Source organism: Pieris brassicae, chromosome 3 (genome assembly GCF_905147105.1).
Source record: "Pieris brassicae chromosome 3, ilPieBrab1.1, whole genome shotgun sequence".
NCBI lineage: Eukaryota > Metazoa > Arthropoda > Insecta > Lepidoptera > Pieridae > Pieris > Pieris brassicae.
The window spans coordinates 765966-790092 of record NC_059667.1 but is presented as its reverse complement, the minus strand read 5'-3'; the positions used below and the strand labels follow the sequence as shown (position 1 = coordinate 790092).

At 32.1% G+C, this 24127-nt stretch overlaps 4 protein-coding genes across 5 annotated transcripts; 3 read left to right on the top strand and 1 right to left on the bottom strand.

Annotated features, from left to right (window-relative positions):
• The first annotated feature begins 2252 nt into the window (after positions 1 to 2252).
• LOC123707752 lies at positions 2253 to 8003 on the top strand. The gene is made up of 6 exons (XM_045658085.1): positions 2253 to 2257; positions 3068 to 3185; positions 6404 to 6610; positions 6991 to 7224; positions 7301 to 7504; positions 7706 to 8003. Exons 1-6 carry the CDS (start codon positions 2253 to 2255, stop codon positions 7856 to 7858), a joined length of 921 nt encoding a protein of 306 aa, XP_045514041.1. The 3' UTR covers positions 7859 to 8003.
• A 1901-nt stretch (positions 8004 to 9904) lies between these two features.
• Positions 9905 to 11206, top strand: LOC123707369 (phosphatidylinositol-glycan biosynthesis class W protein-like). Its single transcript, XM_045657371.1, has one exon. The coding sequence runs from the start codon at positions 9905 to 9907 to the stop codon at positions 11204 to 11206; it is 1302 nt and encodes a 433-aa protein (XP_045513327.1).
• A 33-nt stretch (positions 11207 to 11239) lies between these two features.
• Positions 11240 to 13715, bottom strand: LOC123707370. Its single transcript, XM_045657373.1, has 6 exons — positions 13514 to 13715; positions 13222 to 13434; positions 12884 to 13046; positions 12553 to 12792; positions 12225 to 12450; positions 11240 to 11707 (listed from the first exon to the last, which is right to left on the bottom strand). Exons 1-6 carry the CDS (start codon positions 13528 to 13530, stop codon positions 11517 to 11519), a joined length of 1050 nt encoding a protein of 349 aa, XP_045513329.1. The 5' UTR covers positions 13531 to 13715; the 3' UTR covers positions 11240 to 11516.
• A 2030-nt stretch (positions 13716 to 15745) lies between these two features.
• On the top strand, positions 15746 to 22135 carry LOC123707556. 2 transcript variants are annotated; one of them, XM_045657686.1, is made up of 6 exons: positions 15746 to 15791; positions 15989 to 16098; positions 17336 to 17435; positions 18129 to 18322; positions 19355 to 19548; positions 20504 to 22135. In XM_045657686.1, the coding sequence occupies exons 2-6, from the start codon at positions 15992 to 15994 to the stop codon at positions 20608 to 20610; spliced, it is 702 nt and encodes a 233-aa protein (XP_045513642.1). In that variant the 5' UTR covers positions 15746 to 15791; positions 15989 to 15991; the 3' UTR covers positions 20611 to 22135. The 2 variants fall into 2 exon arrangements, with proteins under 2 accessions (XP_045513642.1, XP_045513643.1); XM_045657687.1 differs by having other exon boundaries at positions 15752 to 16098; positions 18138 to 18322.
• Positions 22136 to 24127: the final 1992 nt, after the last annotated feature.

Sequence of the window (24127 nt, the reverse complement as noted above, 5' to 3'; positions counted from 1 at the left end):
AATATTGCAGTACATTTAGAAATACTTTCAAAACTTACTAGAAAGTTTAATGAATTTATGTATGAAAGGGATCTATCATAGCTTAGTATTTTTGAACATTCGTAGCATAGGGTCATTAGCTCAAAATGGAAAAGGCATTCAATACGTTTGGATTAAATATAAATAAAAATCGTAAATATTATAGAATGTTATTAAAGGTGTGACTGCTGATAAACATACAAAAACATTCTTCTGATCCCGAATCTATTCAACGTAATTTAATACTAATAAACTCGTAATGCAAGTGAGTAAACGATACACTTGAATACCGAAATATTATGCAACTTTCACTTCCTTTAATATCTTTGAGATATTAGACTTGTTAGATAATAACTTTCATTCCAACTTAGACTTTGTATGCTTTAGTTAGACTTTACTACTTCTCCGTATCCATATGGTTTTAATTAAGATCTATTCACGTTTAGGTAAACAAATTTTATAATATTTACTTATATCAAAATTTTATCCCCAGTGTAAGCAGTCTGAGTATAAAACTTATGCATTTTTAAAATAAATTTGCGTTACATAAATATAACCAAATTAAAAATATGTTGTAAAAGTCGTATGACAGAATTTATGACATTATTGTACTGATTTCTGACAAAATTTAGGTCATAATTATATAACACTTACGCGATGGGTAATAAAGCATCAGTAGTGATAATTATAGGACCACACCTTAGCAATTCGACACACATTCGTATATATCGAGTAGTTGCACCGAAAATTAATTTACGAAATGGAGAACTTATATATATATATATAAGTCGAGCGAGGCGAGCGAGTGCTTATCTTGCCGAAGCCGCGCACAAATTATTCGAAGAGGTCGATTGGGTATGAGGGTTTAATCGGTTGCCACCTAAAGTTCGCAATATTGGCGTGTTTGACAGATTCAAGGGGGCATTAAAAATGCATGTCAAAGTGAATGTAGTTAACTAAAATTGGGACGTGAAACTTGCTCATAATATTTTTTATTAGAGTCTCATGTAAATAAAATATAATTTTGTAATGAGAAATTAAGTTCTTTAAACATTATATATCAATACTGATAAGATATCTTTCAGTTGTTCCTTTAACCGCGGAAGTAGGTAGCCAATTCCAAGCCAGCTTCTTTGATGGCCAGCCATCGCAACTGGTCTTGATGTTACACTGTTGCGTATTCCCTCACGCAACTTTGCTATTTATTATGCTAAAAACTCCCCGTAATAATGCGCCATTTTCGGTTTATAAATAAATTTAAAATAAAATCTGTCTGATTTAATAAGAAACAAATCTGTCCAGACATACGTACGCAGTGTATTAAATAAATTATCTCACTTACACTCACTCACTCACACTAAATTATTCCATTCACTATTGACACCCTTGCCCCGGGAACCAAAGTCGTAAAATCTATATTGTTCAGAAAAAATGAAAGATAATGCTATTGAAAGCTAATTGTTTTAATATTCGACTATTGTTGTTTCGAATTTAGTGTAAATAGTTCAAAGATAACTAAATGTATATTATAGTAATTCGTCGAATTAGACTGAAGAGCAAAGGCGTTATTATTAGTTTCTAATTTTAATATAATTTTGGATGACGCTGTAACGTCATATTACGATGGTACATATCTGTTAACACTCCTTTCGCGGAAATGTTGGTGATTCATTTATTTATTTACACTTCGCTACACTACAAAATAAAAATAAAAATTAACATAATTAAATCAAAAGGAGGGCAACTGGTGGCCTTATCGCTCACGAGCGATCTCTTCCAGGCAACCATTGTGAGTAAAGAAAAAGAAATGTATTAAATGAGATAGGCAAGAAGTGCAAAATACATGTAGTACACAGTTATTAAATACACAATTATTATTTTTTACAACTCTTTATTCGTTTTTAAACTTTTTAAGTTAATTTCATAGAATTATAACCTAAACTAAAACTAACTTCATGGCTGTTGCGATATATTTCAGGAATGTAAAATTTGGTAAACGATAATTACTAACATTTAGCACAAAATAATTTCCGTATAAAGATATCCTCGTGTTTTTGTAGCAAAGTGTTTTGCAAGAATTCTGAAAAAAATACAGTTGCATCACCCAAGGAAGTTAAAAATGAGAAAACATATAACATTATGTACATAACTACAGACTCTGACCTACATTTTTATTATGAAAATTAATTTTACTGATAAATATTTTTACTGAATGTAATCTAATCTAAGCAATGATGCAGTAAGTATTGTCTTGTGGTCAGCTTGGCCTGTCGGCGAAACTTACAATTTTGACGTAAATCCAATCAAACGGTTGAATGCGTCGGAATTTATCTTAAATTTTAACTTGAACTCTTTGTATACATTCATTCCGCTGGCTCTACTCATATTCTGGGTCGTAGAGCCTGCGTATATATATACGTCAATTATTATTATTGATATAAAATATTATCTAAAAAATTATAATAAAGTCAGACTAATTTTCGTGTAGCCCGCGTTTAATACTTTTATACGATTGATTCTTTGATTATTTGACATCATTAGATCTTACTCGGCAAGGTGCTTGAACTACGTATTTGATTGAACTACGAATGATTTGCACAATTTTTTATTTTGAATAAAAATCTTTTAAGCACATTTTATGCTGTCACTTTGAATATTCATCCTAGAATTACATCTCATTTCAATACATATCTTAAGTACCTAAAAATCTAAAGAGAAGCAGAGTTAGAAGAGTTAGATAAACAAATGTATTAGTTTCATTTAAAATATATTTGACAAATGCCGCTATAGCTCTTAGCTTTGTCTTCGTATCCCTTTCATCATCTTTTTTTTTGTATTAAGCCACTAGGTCATCCTCCACCTGTCCCTGACACACGCTATAGACTTTTGGGTCTACAGCATGTCGGTTTCCTCGTGCTATTTGCCTTCATCGTACGAGTAATAAATGTCATATACACAAAATCCTTAGGGATCAGAATCGCACTCGGAATCCTCTAGAACGACACTGCTAATCTGAACATTATTAACAAAAGAAAATACATTGTTTCAGGTGGAGTATTTTATTTGGATTGATGCTTATCGGCGTCGCATGCGCATCAGAAGAAGAAGACAATGTTCCTGATGCTGGCGTTGAAGAGGACGGTGAAGAATTACAATTTGATCGCGAGGTAAACAAATTAATATGGAAAATATAACTTTGTGTCGTTGCGTTTGATTGTATGAACTAGTTCTGTAGAGAACCAAAACAATTATATAAATGATAGTGGACACAGTAGCTTGACAAGATTTGCAGAAACAAAAAAATTAAATAAATAGCTAAGTAGGGAAAGTTAAGGAAATTAATTAAGTTAGACCACGACATGGGAAGTCAACTGTAGCTATTATTATATTTCCAATTGTATTGACTATGATTAATGTAAAACATATGAAGACCAGTGTCAAGGCTACTCAAATTTCAGAGCACCATCACTTACAGGATTGAGTTTATAACATAAATAATAAAAAGTGAATGTAGTGAACATTGGGACATGTATCTCGCTCATAATATTTAGTTTCTCGTGTAAATAAAATATAATTTTGTAATGGGAAATAAAGTTCTTTAAACATAAACATAATTAGGCTTAATGATTATGATTAGTAATCTAAAAAGGATTCATTTCCTGAATGCACAATGGTTGAAGGTACAGAAATTTCGCTTTTCACGCTGGACCTACAGAACATTATAAGTTTGCCTTTTTTACAATGTCATAAAAAAGAAATTGCACTCACGATATCTAAAGTGAAAGTGTCGAATTTGTTTATTTTTTAGTGGCCATAGCTATTAATGCAAGTTGTCACACGAAAGTGAATGAAAGTAAACGCTCACTTTAGTAGATTGTTCCTTTCGAATTATCTATATAATGTTACATTGCTAGGACGTTTAGGGGCTTAGAGCACGCGTATAAATTAGAAGTGCTGAGGAGGCTTTCAAATCCTATTATTTCTTTAAGTGAAAAGGTGTTTATATGTAAAGATTTTATACTTATTCTGTTTTCCGCATACCAAACAATTCAAGCAATTTCTAACATTACCTAATTGTTGGTTAATATTTCCTAACCTTATATAATATTGGATAAATTTTACTCATCATCAGCCTCTATATATGGTCCATTTCTGGACATAGGCCTTCTCTATTTTTCCCCAGTATGTCCAGTTTTACGTAAGTACATTGTCTATGCTTGAAAACGGAATGCATTTTAGAGGTTTCCTACAAAAAATTAATATCTTTATGTACTATTATTTTTGAGAGCTTTGCTTACTTTTGCTGACGAGAGGGGGGGGGGGGTACATTGCAGTTAATCTGCTTACGTAATACTTGGACGGCCCCGAACGCCCTGCACTAGCTGCTCTGTATCTACTAGAAGGAGACCTTCCGGACGATGTCATCAGTCCATTTAGTTGGTGAAATTTTATATGATAGGAATAGCCTCATACTTCGAAAGAGCGTGTTAAGGCTTTCCTGTGCCTTCACTCATGATATTCCAATCACGTCGTATAGATAAAAATGCATTTACTCACATACTAGGAAATTATCTCTTACATAAACGGTCAGTCACCGAGTGAAGTTGTCTTTGCCGAATGTGTCTGAAATGTTTTTTCCAACACACGCATAATTCCTTCGACTATACAGGTTTTATTTTACTATATTATATGAGGTATTTAAATAGACAGGTTATGTAAATTAACATTCGTAATAATCAAGTCCGTTTATAAATACTGGCGTGGGAAAATACTACCTGACCTATCCTAATGAATCCCTACATTCTAGGAATGTACAATTTTCTTATATATTCAAAAAACCAGACGACAGTGTTGGGACACATACATATACATATATGGTAAGTCAACACAAACAAGTTTTACGGAATCGGAAAATACCATTCACATTGGTTTATATGTGTTATTAAAACTATTCACGTAACTAAACATAACAATAATATATACAGTATTTACAATTTTCTTAACCTATATAGTAAGAATAAAAATTAATAAAAATATAATTCCAACAAATAAATACATACGTATATGGTTTAATTTCTTTGGTTTGTACCATGAGGTTGTCAGGAAGAGATCGCTCGAAAGCTCTCCTTTTTATTGAATTCTTGTAGTTGTACTCTATGTCTGTATACTTGTAACGAAGTTATTAATAAAATAAAATCAGAACGGCGTATAGCCGACGTGAGTGTCTCCTTGAGAAAATTAAACCCCATTAATTATAATTATTTACTTTCTAGTAATCTATGTTGTAGTGTAGATTGATGTATAAAAACTATATCTCCAAACACGTTCTTAGTCATAGTTGAGGTGCGAATGATAGCGTGTTTTTGGAGAGTAATGTTTGTTGAGGCATTTAATTGATAAATATATTATAGTAATACTTTTAGCTGCTATTCCACAAACGAGTAACTTCAGTTTAAAGTGGATGATATTTGCTAAGTTTTACTATTGCTTTGGCTCCTCCTAGTCTGTTGGAAGTGTAATATATAGTAGGTTTTGTTAATATATCAATTTAAATTAAATCTGGTCTGTGGTCTATGGTATTGTGAGTGATTGTGATGTATATGGGTATTCCCCTAAAATTTTAGCTGTTTCATTTTACTTGTGGATGGGTGAGACTTTCCTTCCACCACAGATTTACTTTACTTTCTATATTTCATAAGAAAATATATTATTTTGTTATTATTTCGATACTTACTTTAAAACCTTATGAAAACTCAATACTACAATTTGTTATTACTAAGATTACAATTCATGATTATTGAGAACAGTAAAATGTCTGTTATTTTGTACCTATATTATACGTCGCTTGTTAAAATATATTCACTAAATATTGTGTAAACTAACCCTAGTTTATACAAAACAGAAAACATCGAAATCATGTACGATGATCATTATTTAATAGAACATAGACGAATATAGAATAAATACAACTGGTAGCATAATTACAAATCTTCCTACGCTTGTAAAGATTAATTACAAATGCTTGGCAATGATTCCTAAACGACGTGGGCTTCATCAAATAAGATCATTTCGTAAGTTTAAAGCCTGAGTTTCAACAGTTCTAAGGTCTATTGTTAACTGAAGTTATGTAAAACATTTGTCACCCGGTAAAGTGACTCATAAATTAAACGCAATCAAATAATACAATGAAGGTTCAGTTCAACAATCCTTTCAATTTTTGACACATAGTTTCCTGTCCTTTTTTAATAAAACCACAGAATAAATATGAATAAATGTAACTTTAATTATTATAGACTGTCGAATCCTAAATCATGACAAACTCAATTAACACGTAATAGTTTGACATTTCGAATATTAAAATTTAATTTGAATCATGTTCTTTCAGGAGTCCCGAAATTTAAGGCCGAGAGCATACAACACACCCGTGGCCTACCCTAACACGCTGCCTAGTGGTTTTCGACCCACGCCATCTCTTGCTGAGCTTGCGGGCTACCAGCGTGCGCAGGAGCAGCAGGAGTATGTAGTTCCCACCAGACCTCAGCAAGTCTACATTGAAGAGCAACGACAACCTATTAGGACACCTCACAGGAAGGTAAATAACTATGTGTAAATTTTAACGTTTAAAAATTTTCAAAGAACATCTCACAAAAATGGTTTACCAAATCTATATGTATATATTATGAATTATATTTTAATGCAATGAATAAACTTGAATATCGTTTTTTTTAATAAATTAATTTGGAGTTTGCTATTAATTCCCTTATATTGTGTGATTTTCGCCGAGCTAGATAAGAAAAACATATCAAAATTATGAGCTGGCTGTTAATATTATTTTATGCCATAGATATTTTGAAGTTACAAACGTTCTTATTAAAAACTTTAAGAATATTCAACATATTCGGTTATCCGTACATCTGGATTATATAAAATTCTATAAAACTATATCTTCTAATTTTAACATCGATCTCTCAGCCTCAAGACCAACGTCCAGCTAAGTTCCAACAATCTCTGGAAGAAGAAGAAGAATTAGAAGAAAAGGAAGAACCAGACCGCCTTTCAACTCTCTTACAACAATCAAAGTTTGATTGTGGCACTCGGAAGACTGGATACTATGCAGATGAGGAGCTGAATTGCGAAGTGTTCCACTACTGCCAGGATAATGTTAAACACTCCTGGATTTGCCCAGATGGATTCACTTTCCATCAAGTATGTAAATTTAATTGAATTTTAAAATAATTAGTTAATTAAAAATATGATAAACTCAACAAAATCTCTCTTACAGGTTCACCTAATTTGTATGCCACCAAACCACGACAATATCTGTCAAAGGTCGTCCAAGTACCACTTTGTCAATGAATATCTTTACAAGCCTATCAACGAAGAGGAAGTCCAAAGGAAACCTAACTCTCCTCTACGTTACTCCGAGAGGTACTACCCTTCTGAGGTCTATAATGATGACAGATATGAAAGGGAGGATGAAGAAGAGGTGAGAATCTATAACTATAATATGTACATTTAAGTATTCGTGTCTCATAAAACTTTGTTCATTTGTTATGAATACTCGAACAAGCTTTAAAACTATTGTAAAACATTGTACTTCAGGTTTCTCTACGGTTGTTATTCATATTTATAAGGCGCAAAAATATTGAAGATACAACTTAAAAAATTACGTTAATTACAATTACAGGAAACAGACCCTAACAGACAGCAAGCTGCACAAATCCAAGAAAGACCACATCAGAGACAGCAATTCCAACCCCAGGTCTTCAGATCAGCTGAAGAAGTCAATATACCTTTAGTCCAAAGACGTCCACAACGTCCTTATGACTTTGAACAGTAAACTGTTTCTTAAATAATCAAAGTTCAATTATTTCCAAATGCTACATTAGCCAACCTAAAACGGTCAATTGTCATTTCAATATTCTTAACTAACATATAAAAATTAGGGATTGATTTTGAAAATCGGATGTAACCGTTTTATGAGAATTTGGGAAAAGGTTAAATTATTATCAAAATATTATTTTGGTGCTCAAGATATAATTTAAAACTTTTAAATACTTATTTTAAGTATAATTTAATAGTTTACGTACTTATTTATGACACTGTACAATAAAGTATTTTTGTAATAATATTTTGTAAATTACAAATTAGATATAAGCTAGTCTGCTAGAGCTAAGAAATAAAGTTTATAAAATATTATATGAGTTTTACGGCTTCATTTAAAAGACAAAAGTTACTAAAAAAATCCTTAATATTGATATTTTGTGTTCTACAAGTAGTCTGTGTCCTATGAATATAAGGGCATAGTTTTTTTTTTTTGCTTAGGGCAAAATCGCCCTGTTCTCTAACTTTGTGAAGCTATACAAAGATCATTGATGTGTCAGGACGCTCATAAACGGTATTTTACTATTAAGTATCTTTTAAACCCGTAGATGATCATATTTGAGTTTATATTGCAAAATTAAACAAACAAAACGCGCGTTTTTTGCATGTCTCACCCCTACACTTACAAGTTCGCAGCTAAAATTAATATCAAGCTTTCATTGTTATTTTTTTTGTAAGGTTATAAGTATCATTCGAATGATTTTATATTTGGCTTTCAATTTAAAATCGCCTTGCGAAAAAAACATCCGTTGTCCTGTAAAACGCTTCGATTGTAAATGATTGTTTTTTAGTTGTCAAAAAATTGTGTCCACTACGAATGCTGAAAAACAAAGGTAGCTTACCTTTGTTTCATTCAATTCTTAGTCATTTCCCACATTGCGTAATTTACTACTTATTATTCGTTATAAAGTTTGAGTTAGATCTTTAATCTGGGATTTAATACCGGCCGGCGTAAATACGTAACTTCTTTTACTCAATAGCACTCAAAGCTAAAATTATGAACTCATGACTACTACCCAGCTTAACTTATGGAAGCCAGACCTGGAAATTCTCTACACAAGCTATGAATAAAATCAATGTATGTCAAAGAGGTTTAGAGCGAAGCATGTTAAACATAAAGAAAATGGACAGAATAAAACACAAGAAAGATAGGAGCCGTCACTAAAGTTACAGATGCCTTAACTTTTGCTCAAAAACTGAAATGGCATTGGACTGGCCATGTAGCGAGAATGTCTAGCAGAAAGTGGACCAAAGTAGTTACCCAATGAAAAGGACCACCAGGCAAGAGGCGGAAGGGGAGACCGCTGGAAAGATGATCTGAAAAAATCAGCTGGCATAAACTGGCACTCCATAGCACAAGACCGACAAAAATGGGCATCTTTGGAGGATGCCTTTACCCAAACCGGGGTTCCTGTTAATTCATAAATAAATAATATATATATTACTAACATAATCTAAGCTCACCTACTAACAAAAATCTATATTTCTGGTTACTGTAATATAGCAACTACCTACCAACTATTGTTAAACAGGAAATAAAAGGGCTTATTATTATTATCTTGACTAAAAAAACTTAACAGTATATTTAACAATATTTATTTTATCAAACTAACGCAAAATATGAATAAAGATGTTTCGTTACTCACAAAGCAGAAAAAATCTATCTATTCCCATAAATGATTATATTTTTTATATATTGTTATGGAAAATGAAATGTATATATATATCAATATTTATATTAGATAAAAGGACAGATTGAAGAAAAGACCGAGGACCGATCGAGGACAGGCTGTTCCTGTATTTTCATTGGTGTTTGCTATTGACTTATCAAATATATTTTTTTGACAACTGTGAACTGTCAATCCGTATTCCGTAGCGTTCGACTGTTGACCATATCAAGCGTATTTTTATTGTGATGGTTTTGTTTTGTGTTGTAAAGTAAAATTAATCGATGAATTGGCTTTAATATCCCTTAAATGTTAAATATTTGAAGTCGGTGAAAATGAACTCTCACGAGTATAAACTATACCATGAATCGCTGATGAAAAATAACAATGGTTCTAATGCAGTCCATACGTTCTTTTGCATTTTCTTTACAGTTCAGTGTACTTTATTGTGTTCCATTCAAGAAAAGAAACTGTTGCCTTTGCAATATCTCTATGAATATATTGTAATAGTTATTCCTTTAATTTTAGCACATACTCTGCTGGCAGAATATATTTATCATTTTAACATTATCATAATGATAGTGTTACTTTACAATATTATAAACCTAAACATTCCTAAAATGCTAGATCTTTTAAATAATTCTAATAGAATATCTAGAAAAAGATTACATACTATAACATCTTTGAGGGGGTTAACATATTTAATAACTGCTGTAGCTATATTAGCAGTGGATTTCAAACATTTCCCACGCTATTTAGCAAAAACTGAAAAGTATGGCTATAGTTTGATGGACACAGGAGTTGGTTTATTTGTTTTAATGAGTGGCCTGGTACATAGAGATTTTCAAAATGATAATTTATTAAAAATTTGTAAAAATAACTTCAAATTTATTTCAATACTTTTATTGCTTGGTATTGGAAGGTTTGTGTCAATAAAACAAATTAATTACCATGAGCATGTGACAGAGTATGGTGTTCATTGGAACTTCTTTTTCACTCTAGCCTTTTGTAAACTTATTTCAACCATTTTCCTTTTAGCATTAAATAAACCTTTGTTATTGAGTATTATTACAATTTGTATTCATGAAATCTTATTGTATAACAGCTTGGAAGAATGGGTATTCAATGGTTCCCTTCGTTTAACACTCATAGATGCTAATCGTGAAGGAATTTCATCTAACCTGGGCTATGTCTGTTTATATTTATTTGCAGTTCATATAAAAAAGTTGTTGCTCAAAGAAAATAAAAACCCTTTAAAAAAATTGGTCAGCTATGCCATAGCCTCAGTTTTTCTAGCATATCTTGTCAATTTATTCAGACCAACATCAAGAACTTTAGCTAATGCAGGTTACATCTTATTTTTAATATCTGTATTGTTAGTCATTCTATCTATTTTGTTATTTTTTGAAATATGTCTAGAAAATAATAAAGTTTTTCAGTCACCGCTTATTGTGTCAGCTATAAACGAGAATGGTTTAATTTACTTTCTAATATGTAATATATCAACGGGGCTAGTAAATTTAATGTTTCAAACATTATTGTTGTCAGCTGGCTATACTATTGTTATATTAAATATTTATATGGTATCTACAATATTTGTTACAGTTTTATTGAATAAATTGGACATTAAACTATAGAACTATAACTAACCATGTTTCATTTAACATTATTAATCAGAAACATATTATGGAAGAATAAAAGGAATGAAAAAATAGAACACCATTTCACTGGCTAATTGTGGTGCAAATAATCACTCTTCAGGTAAATAAAATCTTTAAAAAGGTAGCTCTAGCTTCCTAATCAATTAGGACAAATATTTTGACCTATATATAAATTGGTCTTGAAATCTAGTTTTAAAACATGACATATTAAATGGATACCCTGTTATTGGAATGTGAATAATATCTCAGAAATAAATAAAAATAGTCATATCAGTCTTAAAGAGAACTAAGTGCGCTGTAGTAAAAACTGTTTATCTTCAGTTTTTACTATATTGGAGAACTTTGATAATATTCTTATAAAACAGCATAATAAGGTATATCCAATGAGAATAACAAGAATGAATAAATAAATAAATAAATAGGGAAATCTAGCAGAAGACCAGAAGACAGTGTACTTAAGTTGCTGGTTATCCTTTTCTGAAAAAAAAAAACAAACATTGAAGAGTTTATATAACTTTAAGATGAAAAAATATTTTAATAGCAATCATAATACAGTGTAAACTCTATATAACAACACATAAGGGACTGTGCATTTTATGGCATTATAGAGAGTTGTCATTAAATGGAGAGTAGAAAAATGTATAGATTATCAAAAGTCTACATGTGCAAGCAATTCCAATTTGTAAACAAAAGAAAAAAATTCTTAGAAAGTTTGAATGCATGATGCCGACAGTCGAGTTTATGGAGGGCTAGGATAATAAACCAACAAAAGAATGTACACTGCACAGTTTTTACTAATTTTAGCAACTTAAAATCGAATTTCAACGCTTTAGGCATTTCATTGTTAAATCAAGGGATGTTACATGGAGTTTACACTGTATATATTATTTATCAGTTTTAATTATCTCATGAAAATCTAGTAACAAAGAATTCTATCAAATTGCTATTCTCAAACATACTTTATATAGTAAGTAAGGCCATAATATCAACTCACCAACTACAGCAGCACCAAATCCAATCTTGCTTGTCCCCATTCTATATGAGCATGTTGGTACATAGATTTCATAAAGCCAATCGTCATCAAAGGATATAGACAAAACTGGATCATTGTAACTAAGTAAATGTGTCTCCTTTGATGCATAATCCCTTTTAAATTTTACATATTTTGATTTATGCTCATGAGCACAAAAAAATATGTCAGGGTGTATAGAATTGATAACCTGAAATTTAGATTTATTGTATAGGTGATTAAACTAAGATTAACTTAAACTTTTTATTAAACTAAGATAAAAAGTCATGCCTCTTAAACAGATTTCACATACCTGTTTAGCATATGCTGTTCTTTCAATTACTGGATAGTGGGAGATAGCAAATTTAAAGTTTAAATCATCATCAAGAGGCTGTGGTACAGAGTATGTGATTGTGTTAACTTTGTAAAATGAAATGTTTTGAAATACAATAACATTTGGTTGTGAATACACTGTACTAAATTCTTTAATTTTATCATGTTTTATTGGCTCATTTTCCCCTCCAATATCATTGTCTCCTGGTATCCAGACTTGCTGTAATGTTAATTTTAGAGCTTTTTTTAATCAGATAGATAATTAAAAACATCAGATTCCTACACAAATGTAATAGTAAAATGTTCATTACCGCAACAGGGTAATGTGAATCAAAGATTTCTGATAATCTTTTAACATAGCCATGGAACTGGGCCCTTGTTGAAATACTCCCTTCATCCATTAGATCTCCAAGGTAAACAAGAACATCCGGACGAAAATAGTTTTCAACGATTGAAAATGTAGACTTTAAATATCTGAAATTACATTGTATTAAAAAAAATACTACAATTTATATAATAAAAGAAGTGAGACTATTAGTAGGTGCAGTGGTATTTAATTTTAACCTGGATTTTTTTTAAATTGGAGCCTACCAATGCTAATTGCATTACAAAAGTTAAAAAATATTGATATTTATGAATGATTACATACCTATCACTATCCCAGTTGAAAAGATAGCTAAGTGGGGGTGGTACAGCTAACTCTCCCTGTATTTGTGGATCTGCGATAAATAATATTTTGGTGCATGATTGCTCTGATTCACACTTCAAATTTTTCCAAAAAAGGGGCTGTATCTTGTAGACAAACCATTCACTGTACAAAACACCTCCAAGACATAACGCTAGTAGATACTTTAGAACAGAACTGAAAATTAATAACAAAAAAAATTATACTTATATATGAATTATTCACAAATGGAAAATATCCTAAGTATTTTTGATACCTTCGTCGTAAATACATGGAGAATTTTATCTACTATAATGTACTTAGGCATGTGACTAAAATCACTATAAGAAGAATAAGATATTATCTATTCAATGATTGGCAAATATTTTTTCCTGATTTGTTTACATCTGAATTTTCAATTTAAATCTCTCTGTTTTCAGTCGCTTTTTGGCGTAGAGTATAACTACATTAAATATTCGTTAAAAATCACAGATTATTTAAAGGAACTTTGTAGCATCCATCTCAAAATGTCAAATATGTGACGTACTTAGTTATGGCTACAGACGTGTGCTCTAATTCATCTGTGCCCGTCATTACGGAAACCTTGCTGATGAACCTTGCGGAGCTATTAAAAGAGAAAAAGTTGTATTAAAATGTTGTTACAGTTAATTTATTATATCTTTAGGTAAAAATTAAATTTTATTATTTCGAATGTGACAATGCCAAGAAGATTATTTTGTCTCTTTATACATATCACTTACTTTCATTTACGAAGAATACAAATTATATTTATACATTTATTTACTTATTTATCTTCACTGACTGACAAAGACATTTTTAAAAATGAATATGACATTTTCAAAAAAAATAGAGATGCCTAATAAATATTGCCAAGCTGTAAAAAATATGCATAAAAAATCTGTCAGCGCGTGTGCTGTGTAAACTATTGATAATAGAACAAAAAAATGTTGAACAGTATTATAGAACGTATCAATAACTACAAAAAAAAATATTTTACCCGTGGGCAATTGTATGTTGGCCTATCCCGAGTCGGAACGCCAGAACATCAAATTATTTTGCTCCCACAAAACAAAATTACGTCAATTGTTGGGTATAGGTAAGTTCTATATGTACTATAAAGTTAACGATTATCTAGTTGATAAAAGGGCCTGAGACTAGTGCTAGACTGATTTCTAATTAATTTGCGAAATTTGTTTTAAAATAAGTGTTGTTTGATGATTTGCTATTTTAAAAGAGTACCGCGAGTTTTTTACGCCGGCTTTTTCTCTCGGCCTACATCCTCTGTCTTCTTTGCCGATGAGTAGGGATATCTACTTACAGATTTAAATTTAATGACGTGAAATAAGTGATACTTGTATCTTATGTTTCATAATGAATATATTTTATGTTTTATTTTATAATATACAGGAAATATTTGTATTTTTGTAATGTTTTCACACAAAAATTATACCACCGATTTCTAATTATTTCTCCATTAGAAAGCTGTATTACTTATACAAAGACAATATAGAATAATTACTCACGCACTCTCGCAGAGGGGAGTAGCGACATAGGGAGTTTTTTTAGCGGAAAACGCGCAGACTTGCATCTTCTTGGGGTTAAATTGGACTAGAATTAGTCTACCCCAGTCCGAGACTCCACGTAGAAGAGTTTCGACTTCAGACACAAGTCTGTTTCGGTACTCATTGACAACAGCCCGAGAAATACCTACCCAGGATCGGGGATAGGAAACAGCATTGATGGATTTAAAGTCGGAGCATGCACCGTTGATGACGACCTTAATGCTCCGATCGAGAACGAGAAAGCTGGAAATCCAGTTGCATAATTTCTCGGGGAGCCCATAAACTGGAAGCTTCAACAGCAGTGCTCTGTGCCACACCCGATCGAAGGCTTTCGCTATGTCCACACTTACCGCCAACGTCTCCCCCTTGGATTCAATTGCCTCTGCCTACCTATGTATAAGGTATACAAGAAGGTCACTAGCTGAGCGACTACGCCGAAAGCCGTACTAAGAATCACTAATCAGCTGGTGGCCCTCTAGACGCCACCAGAGCTGGCGATTAATAAAGGTTTCTATTATCAGTCTGGCAGTCTGGCAGTCCCACCAGGTTGACTGATTGCGCTGAGGAAATAACCTCTATCAAACTGACCACCACCAGAGGTATTTCACCAGAGGGCGATGGGGTCGTAACGTCCTGACGCCGATAATATATGGTTATATTTATAACTCGCAGATATTAAATTTTGTGTCAAATTTTTAACTTAATGCAATGTTAAAAAAAATGTTTTTTTTACATGATTTTTATAGTATAAAAATCATACATTTTATACATACTTTATACTGATGTAGAAATTTGATGGATTACTACTAGTTTAGTTAGTATTAGCTATTGGTTTGTTATTTTTTTAAATATCCTTTTCGCATCTGTACTATATTAGACTATGTTAGCGTTTAATGTTTATATACTCTTTTTATAATACTGTGGCGGTTTGACAGCTCAACACCGTGCCTCTTGTAAGCTTTCTGAATACGCGTATGTAATAATTTTATTTTGTAATATCTTTTGATATACGTATGACAAATAATATGTATTTCGTAGTAAAATTAGAGTATGTAGTTTCTTAGTTTATACTTAAGTGCACTTACAGTGTTACATAAATAGTAGAGTGGTAATTGAGTCGGCAATCCATGTCTACAACAATACGTCAGTAAATTAATGTTGGCTGATAGATAATGGATGTGGATACTCCTAACATATTGAAGAGGTGTAGTAGTGCACCTTTGATCAATGAGGCTGCATCAACGACAGCAACTTCACCTACGACCAGTACTGCACCCAGGTAATGTAACAGAAATATGCCTCCCACGTCGGAATCAGTCGCTAAGCTACTTGCCTATTTTTGACACCTGCTATGCGAGCTTATGGGTGACATGTACGTATTTAGCCTTGCAATTAGTCGCTGCATGGTCCATGCATTATATTATATTCATGTATATAATATGCAAAATTAAGTTTGATAAAAATGAAATTGTTTATGATATTATGTTGATAAGCAATCATTGGCATGGTATAATGAATTGATAAAACTTTTCATAGTTATGAAAGAATTTGTGGAAAGTTTTCCACAAATTCTCTAGAGCAATTAAATCCTTGAATTTGGTTCTTGAAGATCTTTGTTGTATTTTAATTAATGGAATTTTATGAAACTTATTTTAAATGACAGAATACATAACTAACATAAACACTAATTAGAAAACAGTTTTGGTAATGATCTTGGAAAATTATTACACGGTTATTTACAATATACTCATATAAAATCTTATTTTTAAATCCAGATTTCTATAATATGTAACAACAGTAATATGTATTACACCCAATTTTATTACATCTACAATGCTGTATGCATTGCAGATATAATAAAATTAAAACATCTTTTGATTACAACTCATGCATTTGTTAACTATTGTTATTAAAACATATTATCTCTATTGGAGACAGTTTACAAACAAGAAAAATGTTGTTTAAATAACCGATATTTATACCATATAGCTGAGGTTTTGTTATGTTAAATGTTTTGGTAATTATAACTTAGTATTGTAATAAAAATGTTGTCACGAAAGCTAACTTACAACTTGGTTCAAATACTTTTAACTAAATTCAGTAGTGTATGTGTGTATAAGTGTAGCATATTTTCTTTATATTTAAGAATAATGCATTTTAACCCAGTGTTTACTTTGAAAATAATTGTAAGAAACTAATAGCTGTATTACATAATCAGTAGTTTCAAGAGTTTCAGCTGATAAGGTAATAAGAAAGATTTTGATAATAAAGGATAATTAATTACTTTAATTAAACAATAATATAGCCTAGATATGATACATTTTTGAATGGTATGTTGCAAAGCAATTGTTTGTTGTAATATCTATTATAAAGTATGTGTGTAGTAAGTAATCAGTGCATATATTATTAGTCAATTTTATTTAATTGACATAATGCTATATCTTGTCTTAGACAATAGATTCATTTGATCCTTAAATCTCTTATTCCAGTATTAATAAAGAGTTTTATTCTTTCAGGAGTACATCATTTTTCGGAATGTTCTCCAATAACAGCCTCCCTCGGACGCGTAGCAACAGCATCAGTTGCAGCCCACTTTCAGCGGCGATTAATATACCAGTGAGTACCTAGACTATCTTAATAAGGTATAAAAAATGAACATTAGAATAATATAATTGAAGACATAATTAAATTAAAAGAATGAATTGCAAGTGAGTGCAGAAAAGCAGATAGGACAGTGTTTTATGGACAATCTGATTTTATAGACATACACGAAATTTAAACTTAGTTAGATGGTTGGGGCAATCAACCTGATTGTTAAATATCTTAAATGCAAATAATATGTCCATAAATTCTCTACGATTCGGCAATGACAACATCTTAATGTTCAATCAATATTTGTTGATTAAATTTCAAGTTAATCAAAGGCGTAGATCGGACGGAGAATAATTTTAAAGCGTTAATAAACTAAAACAATCTACCATAACTTCCATTTAAACCTTTTTTCGCTTGATTACACTTTGATGACAAAATTCATTAATCGCTAGTAGATAATAATTAGTCAGTGTTTAAAACAATTTTTTAGGAAAAAGTAGGCTTAGTGTTACAGCTGTGAAGTGAATGTGTGTGTGTGTGCCAATGTATTTGAGAGTGTAGCTAAGAGTTGTTATAAGTGTGTGTTGCGTCTGTGTTAGTTTTTGGAGTCATATAAGATGCGTAGTAACGCCTCTATAGATTGCCATATGTAATGTGGACTAATTATTTAAATTTGTTATGCTTTTGTTATGAATTAACAATTAACTTTACGATTAGATATTTCAGGGATCGTGTGCGCGGCGTTTAACACCCAGAGTGAATCAACTGCGTGCTGAAGAATGTGCTGATGTCAGCAATCAGCGTGAAGTTGCGCACGAGCGTGAAGTGCACAGTGCAATGCAAATGGGACAATCATATGAAGACCTTACTCTTGTCGGTGGACCGGCTAATTCACCTACACGGGTGCCTAGGTAAGATTTTTAAATGCAGTAGTATTTATGTGTGATTGCTAAAGCCTTAGTCAATGTATACTATAGATAAAAGTGATTTTACTAAGATTCAAACAATTTAATTCCTGACAACTAAATATCGATCGATACTCTTATATGGGAATCGAATTAATTTTGTTTAAACTTGGACTGTTGATGGAGTTTATTTGGATCATTTCTGTATTATTCATAGTTGCTGCGAAATAAGCGGACAAACATAGCAACATAGATGTCAATCGTCATATTAAAATATGGATAACATTTCAGTAATATCACATACATACAGGTCAAAGGTCAAGCTTATAAGATCTTTTTTTGAAGTCGGTTGAAAATAGAGATATTTGTCCGTCAATGAATAATCATCAATATGCAATATGATAATTCAATATCGATATTGAATATCTGCAATATGATTATTCATTGACGGACAAATATCTCTATTTTCAATGCAGCAAAAGCCTTTTTTATAACAGCCTTTTTTTAAATAACGATCAATCATACTTGTTAAGTACTAAGTATAATGACATTGGCATTTGATAGCTCTGTTATATAATCTATAAGAAATCTTCAAAAGAAAATTACATGTATCATGTGGCCAAATTTTTCAATGTTAGTCGCTCTGCCTTTTAGTATAACTAAGTGGCTGTTTAATATAATATTTTTTATTGATATGAAATGAAATTTAATGAGATGAAATGAAACCTAACCTCACTCATTGAATCAAAATCATTAACACAGATATTGAAACAAATCAGTTGTTTCTTTTTAGAAATATTTGCATGAATCATAAAAACTTCGTGGTTGGTTTTTTCTTTTTAATAGACATTGTTTTGACAGTTGGTAAGAGCCCACACCCCGAGCGCTATACGTCCCAGCAATACGCCACTTTTTGAGCAACTGTATTAAAAAATATTTTTCACTATTTGTTTTGTATATCTCCAAATAGCTGCACTGGGTATCTCTCGACTGAATCATTACTAGTTGTTTCTATACTAAAAATAATCTTTGTTACAGGTTTTCCACAGTGGTATCCCCATCGCCGCCACGGAAATACACGACTCGCCGCAGTTTATCCCCGAACCCCATCAGAGCGTCGAGTTTCAGCCCCATCCGGCCCAATGCACTCATTGGCAAACGGCGCTGCGACGACGGAGAGCAGTCGCTGTCGAAACGAATGTGTACCGACCGGTTAACGCCATCTACTCCCGGTAAAGAATATTGTTTACTCAATTTATTATTCTAGCTATTAGGACTTTGTTGGTCTAGTGGCTTCAGCGTGCGTCTCTCATCCCTGAATCGTAGTTTCGATCCCCGGCTGTGCACCAATGGATTTTCTTTCTATGTGCACATTAGCTCGAACGGTGATGGGAAATATCGTGAGGAAACCGGCTTGCCTTAGACCCGAGTGAACGACGTGTGTCAGGCACAGAAGGCTGATCACCTACTTGCCTTTGAAACATATACAGAAATCTAAGGCCAAGACCTAAATAGGTTGCAGTGCCATTGATTTATTTTTATTAGGACTTTGTTGCATTATGAGTTATAGCCATTATAGTTCATTTTTATATTATTTGTAGTGATAAAATATCACATTATAAAATTCTAGAATATATATGTATTCTAACAGTTTTTGGCAATAGTCGATTTCTTTTCAAAAGTCTATTAGGATTTTTTTTGTAACGTTAGTCTTGTGGCAGTGTAAGTTTCCATGGGCAAAGTTTATAGTTACTTTTTCTAACAAAAATAACAACTGACAAGTAGGATGATGGGCCTTGTTCAGATATATGTACAATAGAATTCAGATTGAGGCCTCCCTAGTAAGTCGGAGACCTGTGACAGGGAAGCTTCGCTTGTCTTTAAATTTACAAAGTTTCATCAACCAACACAATTGGTTTAAAAAAAAAAGAAAAAAAAAATAAATATATGAATATATTATGATGACTTTCTTTTGTCAGCTGATATTAGCACAGAAACAAAGCAGCCTGCTTTTTTATTTTTTTGACATTACATGTATGTGAGAAAAATTAAGATTATTATTCTGTTTGTTAAATCCATATACTGCGAATGAAATTTCGAGAAGGAAATAATATTTTTTTTATGTTTAATTTTAATCAGTTAATTTATTTGAATATTTCTTCCTAAACATTTGTATGTATTTATCAGGAACACCAGATTCAGACTCCTCCGAGTGCACCTTCCGACCGGTCTCTCCCCGGGGCCAGCCCATGAGTGAATCGGAGCACACAAATCATAAAGCGAGCCCTAGCTAATACCTGATAGGACAACTTATGGTTTTATTGGAAAGGTCTCTATGCAAAGGTAGAACCATAAACTTCCGATGGGTCGGTACTGTAGCTTTAGAAACTTTGATAGGACTCTGACGAGTGCAATACTGGAAGATCGACCTTGGGGAAATTTGGAGGCCTAGATGGTTTGTGAACGTTCTGGTGCATTTGATGGTGAATTGAAGTCGTGATATATATTCGGAAACATTAAGAAATAACTGATAAATTTGAATTCTGTTTGAGATTCAAAGTCGAATGAGATATATGGTGAACGGCAAAACGAAAACAATTGTCTCGGTTAAAAACTCATATCGCATCAATTAACCTCTTGTGGCGTTAAGTTCCTAATAAATGTAGTAGGAATGCAAGCGAGTGCCCATTTATAGCCAAAGCATCAAAAACTTTATTGTACATATATAAAGCGTGTACATAGCGGTAGTTTTAAGGATTATAGCCATTATTTAAGTTGTTTTTTTTTTTGGGCCAATTCGCTCATGTCATCCCGCCTTTCCATATAGATATATGGCGCTTGTAATGGAAAACTTTCGGCAGCTTTCGAATAAAACTTGCCGTGCACTCGAGTACGCGGATCGTATACGCGTATACGTTTGGAATACGCATACGCGTATACGTTTGGAATATGCGTACGCGTATACGTTTGGAATACGCGTACACGTATACGCGTAACGTTGTGTAGGAGTGATAGTCTTGTAATTAAAACTGGATTAAAAACTAACCAGTGACCGGCAATTATATTTTAATTGCTATATGAAATATTGAAAATTAGACAATAAAATTAATGTACTGATGCATAAGCATTTAAAATTGTAGTTATTGAAATTACTGTTTTTGTCAAATATCTGACATTTCAATACGAGACAAGAATAATATGATGTAACCGTATTATTTCAATTTGGAATTTTGAGTGTTTTTTTTTTAATTTGAACTATCGCTTGCCCCGGGGAACAAAGTCGTAAAAACAAATTTCAAAAATTTGTAGATATGTATTTAGTGTAAATAGTGTTGTTCACTAAAAAACTTAACTGATAGTGGGAAATCGGTAGAAAATTGTTAACGAAACACAGTAAATTTACAAAACATAATTAAAATCGTCGAGTACATTTACGAAGTCCCTTAACAATCAAATTGCTCACCTGTGGGACTCGGGCCCCAAGTTGGGAAACTGCTCTATCCATTACATAGAATAAATAGTAAAATTCTCTAATTTCCATAGAATCAAGATATCTCCTGGTTTTTGTTATAGTGACGTCACCCAAGGAAGTCAAAAATGAGAAAACATTAAAACAGGCGTAATACTCCTTTATGACTTTTCCCCGGGGCAAGCGATAATGACACAATATTTTTTTTCTATATTAAAAAAATCTTAGATGTTATATATAAGGAAGCGTTCGAGTATTACATCACGCTATTTCTGGAGATTCTTGACCCCCCCCCCATGTAACGCGCCGTAACGTTGTCTGTATCCAATAGTAAAACGTTTCGTGGCCAACCCCAGTGTCTTTTTATACCTAAAACTTACCATTATGTGGTGTAAAGTGGAAAATAATATTAACAATAACGCGTAATTCAATCTCCCAATCGTAACGTTTTACAAGAGGACTCCCCCCCCCTACATTCGTTACGTAATACTTGAACGCTCCCTAATTGAATATTGACAAAACAAAATTGATATAATACTGTTATATGAACATAGTTAATTTAAACCCACACTAGCGCCATAACACATTGTATATTTGTTTGTTGTGTTCATTATTCGCTTGAACATTATTGTTTTGATTGTACCATATTGGTAAATTCTCTTGAGTGTTGTTATATTAAAAAAATACAAAATTTTGTGCCGTAAAACTGAAAATGGCCGACGTCGAAAGCACAAATTCTATAACAATATTCAATAGAAAATATAATTGTGATATATTTGAATTATTTTTGTAATAAGTAGAATTCTCGTCACGAGAAAATACCTCAACGTGAAGTATGAGCTGTTAACATGCATTTTTATCTGTATAATATTAGGTGATAAGTGATAGTATCAATTTAAAACTCTGGGAAAGTTTCATTATCATTTCGATTATTATTATTTATTTTTTAAATAATAGGTCGGCAAACAATCCTACGGGACGCCCATGAAGGGCAGTCGTCGCAGCCCATGGACACCATTTTTAGTGGGTGCGTTGCCGGCCTATTGAGCAAGACATTTCTCCGTGTTCTTTTAAGGCGATCGCATGACATGAACTCACAAATCTAACTCGGATCCTGTGTATGGGTAAAGATGTAACGTATCAATTTACCACCATCTTAAGCTACTCAAGAGCTGACGTTAAACTTGACGGTCCTGGGTTTGATTTCCGAAGATGTGTTTAAGTTTTCTTAAGATAACTTAAAACTATTGCAATTTATATTAAAAAAAAACTGGCGATTGCTTGATAGAGAAAGAGCATCTTTGTAACTCATACATATTTGTTTTAACTGTTGTTTGTTTATAATAGTTGTAAATGCACTGAATATTTAATGCTAAATTAAATCGTGCAATTTTCCCAGAGTTTGTTTCATATCAAACCCTAATCCCACTCTTACCTATGTAGGTATATTTTGTAATTTTTGTATGTACAGTCAATGCGACTATGGTATATCATCTCATTCAAGTGATTAAATCACATAATCATATACAAGTATTTTATTTTTTATTCCTATAAGGGCTAGTCTGCGGATAGTTGGTCTTACCAACTGGAAGTTCGATTCCCAGTGCAACAACTATTTTACCAGGAGTCTACCATCACAAATCAACAAGTTTATTTAACTACTTTAAGACTTTAAATGATATTTGTTAATTTTACAATTCCCTTTCTAGGCAAATATGTTTTGGTATTCAAGTTTTTGTATATGTCAGTTTTTACTTCACGAGGTGTTACCAATTTTATTTCCATACCATCTTTCTTTTATAGTTTTCTTCATTTTGCTGAAACTTTTTATATAGATGTTGAGCAAAAACTTCCGCTACTTCTACTCCTTCTCTTTTCAAAGGAAATGCGTAGACAATTGGTCTTTTCATTGGCTGTGTGGCTTTCCTTATATTATAGCTTTTTTTTATAACTATGGGATAGCATTTGTTTAGTCAGGGCCAATTAAAACCACAGCACACACGCATTGCACAATTAAATCTTTTTCTTTAAAGAAATTGTTAGCTCTCTATTATTCTGTTTTTATTTATTTTATGTGTTTCTGTGTGTGTTTTGTTAGTAATAAATGTTATGTCTATTAGATATAGGATTTTCAGTATCTCTGTCTATATCTTCTTTAGTCTTTAATGGTCTATCTAAAACAATTTGAAAGCCCTTCCAGTTTGTTTTTTTTATTATAAAGACAATGATTAATTTCCTTTTTTAGGATCTGTCTTACAGTTAATGTGATAGACGTATGATCGGAGTTCATATCTAATCCGTCTTCAATGTCAATATATGTATGTAAAATATTTTTGTATACA

Bases quoted from the DNA above. Each gene is read 5' to 3' on its own strand.
- LOC123707369 (XM_045657371.1), top strand. From the start codon at position 9,905: ATGAACTCTCACGAGTATAAACTATACCATGAATCGCTGATGAAAAAT.
- LOC123707556 (XM_045657686.1), top strand. From the start codon at position 15,992: ATGGATGTGGATACTCCTAACATATTGAAGAGGTGTAGTAGTGCACCT. The intron at 17,436-18,128 runs GTGAGTACCTAG...CTTTACGATTAG, and splicing joins CAGCGGCGATTAATATACCA to ATATTTCAGGGATCGTGTGC. The intron at 18,323-19,354 runs GTAAGATTTTTA...TCTTTGTTACAG, and splicing joins TCACCTACACGGGTGCCTAG to GTTTTCCACAGTGGTATCCC.
- LOC123707752 (XM_045658085.1), top strand. The intron at 3,186-6,403 runs GTAAACAAATTA...ATGTTCTTTCAG, and splicing joins AATTACAATTTGATCGCGAG to GAGTCCCGAAATTTAAGGCC. The intron at 6,611-6,990 runs GTAAATAACTAT...TCGATCTCTCAG, and splicing joins TTAGGACACCTCACAGGAAG to CCTCAAGACCAACGTCCAGC.
- LOC123707370 (XM_045657373.1), bottom strand. The intron at 12,793-12,883 runs GTAATGAACATT...TTAACATTACAG, and splicing joins ATTCACATTACCCTGTTGCG to CAAGTCTGGATACCAGGAGA. The intron at 11,708-12,224 runs GTGAGTTGATAT...TTTTTTTTTCAG, and splicing joins ATTTGGTGCTGCTGTAGTTG to AAAAGGATAACCAGCAACTT.